This window comes from Gymnogyps californianus, chromosome 2 (assembly GCF_018139145.2).
Source record: "Gymnogyps californianus isolate 813 chromosome 2, ASM1813914v2, whole genome shotgun sequence".
Classification (NCBI taxonomy): domain Eukaryota; kingdom Metazoa; phylum Chordata; class Aves; order Accipitriformes; family Cathartidae; genus Gymnogyps; species Gymnogyps californianus.
In genome coordinates this window covers 148,008,524-148,020,059 of record NC_059472.1, presented here as the reverse complement: position 1 = coordinate 148,020,059, position 11,536 = coordinate 148,008,524, and the positions used below count along the sequence as shown (strand labels likewise).

General features: G+C 49.7%; 1 protein-coding gene across 4 annotated transcripts in view; it reads left to right on the top strand.

Moving 5' to 3' along the window:
• The first annotated feature begins 2,152 nt into the window (after nucleotides 1–2,152).
• Nucleotides 2,153–11,536, top strand: part of PIP4K2A (phosphatidylinositol-5-phosphate 4-kinase type 2 alpha) — a 120,955-nt gene continuing 111,571 nt past the window's right edge. For 2 of the 4 annotated variants that reach the window (XM_050891148.1, XM_050891149.1), the window contains exon 1: nucleotides 6,464–6,665. In XM_050891148.1, coding sequence (XP_050747105.1) covers nucleotides 6,525–6,665 — 141 coding nt within the window. In that variant the 5' untranslated portion in view covers nucleotides 6,464–6,524. Of the gene's footprint in view, nucleotides 2,412–6,440; nucleotides 6,666–11,536 lie in introns of those variants that run through there. The other 2 variants (XM_050891150.1, XM_050891152.1) reach the window with 2 other exon arrangements.

Genomic DNA, 11,536 nt, shown 5'->3' with positions numbered 1-11,536 from the left:
GCTTGAAAGCAGCTGCTGGTGAAAAGGCTGGGCCACAGAGATAACTTGGCTGCAAAAACTTTTAGGTGGAGGCACTGGCTGAGGGGCCTGGTCTAAGGCTCAACATAACTGTCAGGTTTAGGGTGAGGTTTGAGGTTATGGTTGACAGAAAGAAAGAGAGAAGAGCTGCAGCTGGCTTGGGGCTAGAAAGTAAGTGTCCCAGACAAGTGTAAGCTGCAGGGAGAACTTGGCTGCAAGAACTTCCTGGTGTGGGCACTGGCTGGAGGCCATGTCCAAAGCCCAGCCTATGGTTTGTGTGACGGTTAAGGTTAGGGTCGAGAGAAAGTGAGGGTCTGGAGCTGCAGCTGGAGTGGAGCTAGAAAGGAGCTTTGAAACAAAAGGGCATGGGGCAGAGAAAACGTGGCAGAGAGAACATTTTATTGAGGGCACTGGCTGGGGACCTGGTCTAAGGGTCTGTGTTAGTGTTAAGGTGGGCATTCAGACAGAGACAGCCTAGAGCTGCAGCTGGAGGGGAGTTTAAAACAGAACGTGCTAAAGGAAAAGGTGGACTGTGAAGAGAATGTGGCCATGAGAATGTTTTGGTGTGGGCACTGGCTGGGGACCCTGGGCTGTGGCTTAGCATAAGATTAGGTTTGCTCTCAGGGTTAGTGTTAGAACTGGGGGAGAGAGGCCTAGAGCTCCAGCTGGAGGGGAGCTAGAAAGGGGTTTAAAAGGGAAGTCTAGGCTGCAAGAACTTGGCTGGGGAAATTTTTGTTGTGGGCACTGGCTGGGGGGCCTGGTTCCAGACTCAGCCTCTGGTTAGTTTTATTTTAAGGGGCAGGGTTACAGTAGAGGGAAAGAAAGAGCCTGGAGCTCCAGTTAAAGCACAGCCAGAAAGAGGCTTCCTAAGAGGACCGTAGGCTGCAACTGTAATCAAGTTTTGCCTCTTCAAGCGACCCCTGTGTCCAGCTGCATGTATAGCATGGATTCAGTGGAAAACCTGTGCCCACAGTGGTCTCTACAGGATAGACAGGTACAGGCAACCACCTTGTTCTTTGTGCTTAAAATTGGACAGGACAAATCTTTGCCCCAAACCTTGTCATGACGATAGCCAAGGCCCTTGATTTATTTTAATTCTGCTGTAAAGGTTATGGTCAACATCTCTTGTTCCTCTGATAAAACAACCTTCCTTGGTAAGTTTTCATATTTGCAGGGAAGAGCTCTTTGGAATCTAGGCCAAGATGACAAGAAAGTCTCCTGGAAAAAGAGAGCAACTTCCTTCCTCAGCCTTGCCTTCCCTATAACAAACCTACCAAAATGTTTGTTGTTTATTACACATTTATAAACCAAAACGCTTCACTATATGGATTTACTGTGGAAAGAAGATGAAAGACACGTATGTGACAGATGTTAGTCACGTTGATGTGTGCAGCATTGTATAATGCGCAGATGTCATGTTCTAAGCATAATGTAAGGAATAAAAAGGATACTGAACTCTTCTGAAAGTCTGACTTCAAATCTATATTTAGGCATCTAAGTGACCTGCTTTTACACAAAGGTGCTGACTGTTCAGCTGCTTCCATTGACTGCAGTAGAAATATACGGGATTTTTTTTGTTGTTGAATCTATTTTCAAGAACAAAAATTACAGTTTAGTCTCTCCGTAACTTCTAAGTAACTCCTTGCTCTAAAAAAAAAAAAATGACAAAAATGAAATATAGCATCTCTGTTCTCTCCTACTCTCCATAAGATGCAGAAAATGGACCATATAATAAATCCCAGTAACTGCTTCTATGCAGGAGCGAGACTAAACACTACTGGTTTGGATTCCAGCACGATAGATAACTTTGCTATTGAGATCACAAAGGCAAAAGAGAAATGGAGAGGATGAGACACCTGAACTGTGTTTGGTGCAACAAGTTTTTAAATTTATGAGCAGCTGTGTAAGTCTGTGTCAGGGCCCTGAGCTCACCTATTGACCTTAGTTGCCCTGAACAGCCTCACCTGGGAGCACCCTCTGCCCAGGACCTCCATTTAAGCTCAGGGAGGGCTCAGGTTAGGTCTTTGCCTGAGCTATGTTGTAGGTATACCTGTCTCCAGCACTGTATTCTGGCTAGCCTGCAGTCCTGTTTCTGGCCCTGTCTCCTGGGTGGACCCTGTGCCTACGTTGTGCCTTCCTGGATGGACCTGGTTCATCACCTCAGCTTCTCTGGGACTGCCGATGTGCGCTGTTGCCAGCACCTGGCCCTGCCCACTGTGCGTGGACCCTGTGGGACTGGGCCCTGTCGCTGAGGGCGCTGCTTGGACTGGGATGACCCTCAGCTGCTGGTTTGTCCACCCTCATGGAGCAGCCCTGGTCTTGCTTCTCCCTCAGGATCTCTTCACCTTACTGAATGATCAACCGATGAACAAAGCAAGATCTACAGCAGGCAGGTCAGTTTGTATGATTCAGAAGTTGATGGATGACTTACTGTAAATGCACAGAGATGTATGCTCTGCATTATCTGTATGTGTTGACCCTAACAGTGACTGCAGTTGTTATTAAGGTTCGTCATTATACAGTGAAGGAAAGCATATGTTGCGTACAACGTTTCTGAGTTGGGCAGATGTGCCTTTGCAGGATGTCGTCTATTGCTGCCCACATCCTCTGTGGCCACAGAGGCAGTTAAGAAACACTTTACATTTTCTTGCTGCGCATATGAATAGAGGAGTGTAGTTTATAGGGGTGCAGTACTTCTGCGGGAGACTGAGTTTTCAGTATTAGCTGCATGCTGGCTGAAACAAATTGCTCTGCTCACAGATTGGAGCTAGGTCAGGAGCGGTTGGCAAAGTCCTACCTCACAGAGTCCTTCTCACTCCTAGAGGTCTCTTCACGGGGAGGGCAACTGGAAACTTGAGTAAATATTACAAAAGCTGCACAAAGTAACGCGATGTATGATTAGTTAGATAAAGATTAGGGCGGTGGTAGGTTTTGTCTCCCAGAGGACCTGGAGATGGGTGGGAAGTGGGGCGGTGGGCAGGGGACGAGAACCACCTTCTTCCCTGGGCGGGCGCCGAGCTGCCTTCCGTCTCCAAAGGACCCTCTCCCCTCAGTCAGGGGAGCGAGGGCGACCCCCCCTCTTCCCAGCCCTCCCTCGCAGGCTCCTCTCCGGCCTCACCCCACGCCCTGCCGCCCGCCCGCCCCTTAGTCCCCTTTCTCCCCTTAGTCCCCTTTCTCCCCTTAGTCCCCTTTCTCCCCTAGTCCCTTTCTCCCCTTAGTCCCCTTTCTCCCCTTAGTCCCCTTTCTCCCCTTAGTCCCCTTTCTCCCCTTAGTCCCCTCCCCCCTTAGTCCCTTTCTCCCCTTAGTCCCCTTTCTCCCCTTAGTCCCCCTTTCTCCCCTTAGTCCCCTTTCTCCCCTTAGTCCCCTTTCTCCCCTTAGTCCCCCCCCCCTTTCTCCCCTTAGTCCCCTTTCTCCCCTTAGTCCCCTTTCTCCCCTTAGTCCCCTTTCTCCCCTTAGTCCCCTTCTCCCTTCCCCTCCCCTTAGTCCCCTTTCTCCCCTTAGTCCCCTTTCTCCCCTTAGTCCCCTTTCTCCTCCCCTTAGTCCCCTTTCTCCCCTTAGTCCCCTTTCTCCCCTTAGTCCCCTTTCTCCCCTTAGTCCCCTTTCTCCCCTTAGTCCCCTTTCTCCCTTAGTCCCCTTTCTCCCCTTAGTCCCCTTTCTCCCCTTAGTCCCCTTTCTCCCCTTAGTCCCCTTTTCTCCCCTTAGTCCCCTTTCTCCCCTTAGTCCCCTTTCTCCCCTTAGTCCCCTTTCTCCCCTTAGTCCCCTTTCTCCCCTTAGTCCCCTTTCTCCCCTTAGTCCCCTTTCTCCCCTTAGTCCCCTTTCTCCCCTTAGTCCCCTTTCTCCCCTTAGTCCCCTTTCTCCCCTTAGTCCCCTTTCTCCCCTTAGTCCCCTTTCTCCCCTTAGTCCCCTTTCTCCCCTTAGTCCCCTTTCTCCCCTTAGTCCCCCTTTCTCCCCTTAGTCCCCTTTCTCCCCTTAGTCCCCTTTCTCCCCTTAGTCCCCCTTCTCCCCTTAGTCCCCTTTCTCCCTTAGTCCCCTTTCTCCCCTTAGTCCCCTTTCTCCCCCTTAGTCCCCTTTCTCCCCTTAGTCCCCTTTCTCCCCTTAGTCCCCTTTCTCCCCTTAGTCCCCTTTCTCCCCTTAGTCCCCTTTCTCCCCTTAGTTCCCCTTTCTCCCCTTAGTCCCCTTTCTCCCCTTAGTCCCCTTTCTCCCCTTAGTCCCCTTTCTCCCCTTAGTCCCCTTTCTCCCCTTAGTCCCCTTTCTCCCCTTAGTCCCCTTTCTCCCCTTAGTCCCCTTTCTCCCCTTAGTCCCTTTCTCCCCTTAGTCCCCTTTCTCCCCTTAGTCCCCTTTCTCCCCTTAGTCCCCTTTCTCCCCTTAGTCCCCTTTCTCCCCTTAGTCCCCTTTCTCCCCTTAGTCCCCTTTCTCTCCCCTTAGTCCCCTTTCTCCCCTTAGTCCCCTTTCTCCCTTAGTCCCCTTTCTCCCCTTAGTCCCCTTTCTCCCTTAGTCCCCTTTCTCCCCTTAGTCCCCTTTCTCCCCTTAGTCCCCTTTCTCCCCTTAGTCCCCTTTCTCCCCTTATCTCCCTTAGTCCCCTTTCTCCCCTTAGTCCCCTTTCTCCCCTTAGTCCCCTTTCTCCCCTTAGTCCCCTTTCTCCCCTTAGTCCCCTTTCTCCCCTTAGTCCCTTTCTCCCTTAGTCCCCTTTCTCCCTTAGTCCCCTTCTCCCCTTAGTCCCTTTCTCCCCTTAGTCCCTTTCTCCCCTTAGTCCCCTTTCTCCCCTTAGTCCCTTTCTCCCCTTAGTCCCCTTTCTCCCCTTAGTCCCCTTTCTCCCCTTAGTCCCCTTTCTCCCCTTAGTCCCCTTCTCCCCTTAGTCCCCTTTCTCCCCTTAGTCCCCTTTCTCCCCTTAGTCCCCTTTCTCCCCTTAGTCCCCTTTCTCCCCTTAGTCCCCTTTCTCCCCTTAGTCCCCTTTCTCCCCTTAGTCCCCTTTCTCCCCTTAGTCCCCTTTCTCCCCTTAGTCCCCTTTCTCCCCTTAGTCCCCTTTCTCCCCTTAGTCCCCTTTCTCCCCTTAGTCCCCTTTCTCCCCTTAGTCCCCTTTCTCCCCTTAGTCCCCTTTCTCCCCTTAGTCCCCTTTCTCCCCTTAGTCCCCTTTCTCCCCTTAGTCCCCTTTCTCCCCTTAGTCCCCTTTCTCCCCTTAGTCCCCTTTCTCCCTTAGTCCCCTTTCTCCCCTTAGTCCCCTTTCTCCCCTTAGTCCCCTTTCTCCCCTTAGTCCCCTTCTCCCTTAGTCCCCTTTCTCCCCTTAGTCCCTTTCTCCCCTTAGTCCCCTTTCTCCCCTTAGTCCCCTTTCTCCCCTTAGTCCCCTTTCTCCCCTTAGTCCCCTTCTCCCTTAGTCCCTTTCTCCCCTTAGTCCCCTTTCTCCCTTAGTCCCCTTTCTCCCCTTAGTCCCCTTTCTCCCCTTAGTCCCCTTTCTCCCCTTAGTCCCCTTTCTCCCCTTAGTCCCTTTCTCCCCTTAGTCCCCTTTCTCCCCTTAGTCCCCTTTCTCCCCTTAGTCCCCTTTCCCCTTAGTCCCCTCTCCCTTAGTCCCCTTTCTCCCCTTAGTCCCCTTTCTCCCCTTAGTCCCCTTTCTCCCCTTAGTCCCCTTTCTCCCCTTAGTCCCCTTTCTCCCCTTAGTCCCCTTTTCTCCCTTAGTCCCCTTTCTCCCCTTAGTCCCCTTTCTCCCCTTAGTCCCCTTTCTCCCCTTAGTCCCCTTTCTCCCCTTAGTCCCCTTTCTCCCCTTAGTCCCCTTTCTCCCCTTAGTCCCCTTTCTCCCCTCCCCCCCCTTAGTCCCCTTTCTCCCCTTAGCCCCTTCTCCCCTTAGTCCCCTTTCTCCCCTTAGTCCCCTTTCTCCCCTTAGTCCCCTTTCTCCCCTTAGTCCCCTTTCTCCCCTTAGTCCCCTTTCTCCCCTTAGTCCCCTTTCTCCCCTTAGTCCCCTTTCTCCCCTTAGTCCCCTTTCTCCCCTTAGTCCCCTTTCTCCCCTTAGTCCCTTTCTCCCTTAGTCCCCTTTCTCCCCTTAGTCCCCTTTCTCCCCTTAGTCCCCTTTCTCCCCTTAGTCCCCTTTCTCCCCTTTCTCCCTTCCCCGCCGCCCCTCGAGGGCCGCCGTGAGGGCGCCGGCTTCGCCGCAGCGGCCGCGCAGGCGCGAGCCCGGCGGAGCGCATGCGCAGTGGGGCGGCAGGAACCGAAACTCCGCCGGCGTTCCCGCGCCGGCTGCGGGGGCGGGGCGCGGCGGCGCGGTGCGTGGCGGGCGGCGGCTCCCCCGCGGGGAGGGGTGGGCGGGGGCGGGGCCGCGGCGCGCGAAGCGGGGCCATTTCAGCGCGCGGCACCGGCGGCCAGGCCGGGATGCGCGCGGCATCCCGCGGCTGCCAGCCCGCCGCCGGCCGCCTGCCCCCTCGCCTGCCCGCGGGGCTGGGGCGCTGACTCGCCCCTTCCTTTCTCTCCTGCTCGCCCTCCCTCCCGCCGCTCCCCGCGCCTCCGCCGCCGGCAGCGCCATGGCGGCCACCAGCAGCATCGTGCCCGTCATGGCGAGTAAAACCAAGACCAAGAAAAAGCACTTCGTGGCGCAAAAAGTGAAGTTGTTCCGGGCTAGCGACCCGCTGCTCAGCGTCCTCATGTGGGGGGTCAACCACTCGGTAAGCGCCGCGGCTCAACCCGCCGACCGACCGACCGCACCACCGGGGCATCGCCCCCCGGGGGCTGTGGGGAGGGCGGGGGGGGGGGGGGATGCGGGGCGGCTGCGGGGGACGCAGGCGGGACCGGGGAGGCACGTGCCGCCGGGAGCCGCCCGCCGATTGTCGCCCTCCGCCCCGGCGGGGGGGCTGGGAGCGCGTTACCGAGCGCGGTAAGTGCGGGCGGGGGGCGCCGGGGGAGGCTGCGGTGTCCTGCCGGGGCGGGGGCGATGCGCGCCCGGCTGCCCGGGAGGCGCGGAGCTGCCGCCGGCCGCGGCGTGCCGGGGTGGCTGCGGTAGCCCGTGTCCTATCGATCCGCGGTTCCGCTCGTTAAACAGCGTACGGGTGGTGCCCGTGAGGGGACGGTGCTGCGAGCGGAGCCTGAGCCGCTCCGCTCCTGCCGCCACCCGCGAGCGGGCGTTGCATAAATGTACTGCGGTTAAAAAAAAAAAAAAAACCACCAAAAAACCAGTTATTAGCGTTTCACTGGCGAAGTTTTTACCGTCTTCTGTACAGTTTGCTTAAGCAAGTGTCTCTTGACGGTTTTGTGCGCTTGGGGGAGGGGAGGAGGGCCGGGTTTTGATGTGGTAAAGCAGCAGAATTGCAACATTTGCGGAGTGCTATATCACCCTGCGGATGATGGGCTGCTCTGTCTTCAAAAGAGTCCCTGTACCGGGTGCAGTAACGTTGAACTGCTGCTGTTAAGCGTTAAAATTAGGAGCCTGGTAAAGATGTCACATGGTTTGGGCATTATGAAGCTCAAGTCGCAGCTTTACATCTTTAAATAGCTGCCATGGCAGGTTAAAAGCGTAGAGCCCAAAGATCACCAAAAATCAGGTATCGGGGCAGTTAAGCCAAAAACTTCTTCTCTTCTCTTGGTGGTGCAAAGTCTGTATATCCAAATGTTGGATTTATATGGGTTACTTCTTGTTGCTGCATAAGAGCTTGTAAGAATAACTGTCAATGTGCAATTTGAGATTAGGCTACAAATTTTGTAATGGCTTCATGAAAAAGGCAAAGCAGTCTGTAGTGTTAACTCGGTATTCCTTTTGTTTCCGACACATCCAAATCCTGTGAGGTTTTTTTTCCTTTGTGTACATTTTGGTAGTTTTTGCCCAAAGCCTGGAGGCTGAGCATCAAGGCTAAGCACTGTTAGATCTGTGTTAAACAGCACAGTGCCTGAAGTGATGATCTAGGGGAAATGCTTTAACTGTACGTACCAATATGGTATGGATGACAGAGGAGAAGCTCTAGTGAGGTTAAATAGTCTGCTTAAGATAGCCCTGTGAGTCGGTAGGAAATGTTGACAAAGGATTTCAAGTTTTCTGTAGGTCAGTTGTAAGCAGTGACATCCTATGTCATGGACTGATAAGAAACTAGGTATTTGTCTACAAGGCAAAAATCTCTAATTGTGGAAGTGCACGATATGCTGTTTGCCAGAACTGGAATTAAATACATGAGTTTCTTTTGCTCCTTTAGTGGCTAGCATTATTCATAGAAAAATTCCCAAACAGGCCTCTTTAATGAAAGAAAGCAAGCTGATAATTACGGGGTGAGAGACTTCTACTGAATGGCAGTGTGCTAGCTATTGGCGGTCTCCCTGGGGAGAGAGAGGGATAAGATCTCTGAGAAGAACAGAGATCTTCCTGTTGCAACAGCTTGATGCTGCGTGTGTTCATACTGGAAATACCACTACTTTCAGAGGAAAGACCTCTCCAGTACGAACAATAACAAAGTAAATAGTGACAAACACAACACCGTACATGACTCCTACGATCATGTACTGTGGCATAGGTAGCTGTTCCCCTTAGAAAATGTAATAAAGAGGTATACTGGTTCATGCACATAAACTTAAAAATTGTAAACTAAAATGCTTTCATTGGGGGGGCCTCAAAGAGCAAGCTCAGCAATACAGTACACTCAGAGAAATGCAGCTTCATCTTCATGTGAAGATGATGGTTGTAGGTGTGAGTATCCACTGTGTGTTCTGCAGATATTATTCCATTTCTTTACCCTGCTGCAATGTGTAATCATGAATAATGCTTTGGGTACCGTGGAAGCAAAATCCCTCTGAATGAGAGAGCATGGAAAAAAAAAAAGTTAATTTGATGTGTCCAAATCTAAACGTCTCTTCTTAGCCAAGAAGAGAGCATTGAAGTGTTGCAGGCTCCTCTGTTAGATACGTACCCTGTCAGTTTGTAATGCTTCATGTGGCACTGTCCAGCAAATGAAAGTAAGTGTTCAGTGTGGTTGGACTCTTGTTATCACAAGTAAGAATTTCTCGTGGGAGAAATACAAATTACGTGCATTGATTCATTAAGAACAGGAATTAAGGATCCCTAGGTTTCTTAGCAGAATAAACAGAATTTCATAAGCAAAAGTTAGACTAGGAAATGAGCATGGATCATAGTTCATGATGATAGTAATTAAATAAACTTAGAACATAGTAGTCATCTGAAAAATCATATTTATGACTGTTTCCAGTGCGGTGCGTATCGATTAACGAGACAATAGCAGTCTCTGAATCTTACTAACTGTCTTGGGGAGTATGTATTGAAACAGTGAAGGTAAGATGCAGTTCCCACATTTCTGACAGGATGCGGCATATATTGGAAGGAAGCACTTGGTGAAGATAAAAAGGGAAAAGCAGATTTTTCTGCAGGCTTTTAAACTTTTTGATCTTGGGGCCAAAATACTGCTGTACTTGATAGCTGAGTTTTGGAGGATTTTCAGATTTTTAAATTGAATGTGCTCCATCTAAGGAAAAAGTTACAAGAACTGTTCTCTTAACTCTCCTGTCCTAGGAGGAAATGTGACTATAAAGGAAGATGTTGAGCATTGGTGTCACAAAGCAGAGGGCTTACAGCAAATGTGTGAGTTCTTAATGGGGAAAAAAATCTGCAGGGAGGTGTCTGTTACCCAAGGTTCTTATAAATTACCCCCCCATCCAAGAAACTGTAAGCAAATTGCTTTGGTGGTCTCGGTTGTTGTTTAGGCAGAAGTAGAGAGATATTTAATGCAAAATCCTGCTTGGTAATGCAGTCAAATTCAGTAATAACTTAGAAGGGCAAGTGAGGGGAAAACATGTAAACATTACCCAAATATCTTAAGCAAGAAAATACGTGGTCACATTCAGAGCTGTAAATTCACTTCTTGGTATGCTGAAATATGCTGTTGAATGAAACTTTCTGCTAAGTGAAAGGGAAAGCAGCTGTGTCCCATTTTGTAGATGAGATTATAATACTGATGACTTGTAGCAGCAAAGACGAATTGTCGGTGCACTTGGAGCTTGCAGGCATCTGCATCATTAAGAGTTGATCTTATCTCGGTCTTTTACCCTATGTCAAAGATAATCTGGCTGTGCTACTGAAACAAATACTTAAACTCAGCGGTTAGTATGACTTAAAGCTATATTTTTAGCTAGTTAACATAATTGTAATAATGTTTCATTTGCAACTGATGTGGTAAATAACATCCTTATTCTTACCTCTATATTGTCACTGCTGCTGGATTCCCAATAACTGTGGAAAGGAGGAGAGGGAAGGAAGGTGGCATGTAACTTTTTGCCTAATGCTTTTGGAAGTAGTTCTTCCCTCCTTGTTTTCTGTGCCAAAAATGAAAGCCAGGGATTCTGTGTTTTCTGCAGCTTGTGATGATTGTCCCAGGCACAATGATGGTGAGTCTGTTCTCGCTCATGTTGGTTGCCTACTTCTGTTAGAAGCTTGTTAGGAAAGCTGGGAATTTGTAGGGGAGCTAGGCTTAGGTCCTTCAAAACATATCACCCCCAAAGATGGAAGAAAATTAATAGAAGTGGGGTTTTTTTGTAACTAATTTTGAGGTAAAGAAGGGACTGCTGGAGACCTCACCTACTGTATGAACCATTAAATACATTTAGGAGAAGAGAATGAATGCCTAATGAAGCTATTGAGCATACCGTACAAGTTTAAAAAAAACCCAAACAACACAACCAAAACCAAACACGCACGCACCCCCCAGCCCCTGGAATCTGTAATCGCCATCTGTTTCTTGGATGATTACAAGCTGATCTAAAAATTTAACAGCGCCTGACTTCTCAATGGCACTTGCTGCCCAATAAGCAAGTGGAACAATAAGAATACATGGATCAAATTACTTCCCCCCCACTCCGTATTGCAGAGTACATCAGAAAGAGTGTACTTTCCATGGGTGAAAAATTCAACAGATAATAAACTCCACAACCTCCTTCAACTGCTCACGAGCCACTGTGAGCCTGATGCTGCTGTTGCACTCTGGGCTGTAATCTGGCTTGACCTTTTTAACAAAAGTAGAACAACACCAGGACAGAATGATAAAAGGAGTGAGAGCTGTGGGACTCCTCTATCTGCCAGCGTAACTCCTGGATTCATTCACTGTTACAGTTAGAAGTGGGGAGGAAAAAAAGTGTGACAAGTAAATGTATCTTTCCCCCTCATACATATTGGAATATATTTGATCACATTAGGAAAGCTTCTGTATCTCTACAGAAAGCTATAAAATGTCTGTGTTCTTGTCAGTTTTCAGTTTGGGATTTTTTTCTTAGCATACTTGTCTTTCCTGTTACAAACTTTTATCCAGACAAATACACAAATAGCTCACTTATTCATGCCTGTCCTTATGTTTTAACATGGCACTGGAGAGCTTGTTAGGTAAATGTGTACCCTCTCAGTTTGTGGCATAAATCAAGTTTCTTAGTACTGACTTAGCCTCTCTCCTGAGAACCTCCTATCCTGAAACATTGTACATTTAGGAAAATGACACTGAAAAGAGCTTATTGAGTAGCTCATTAGAAAGATGAAGCCTAAGATAATTAAAAGCTA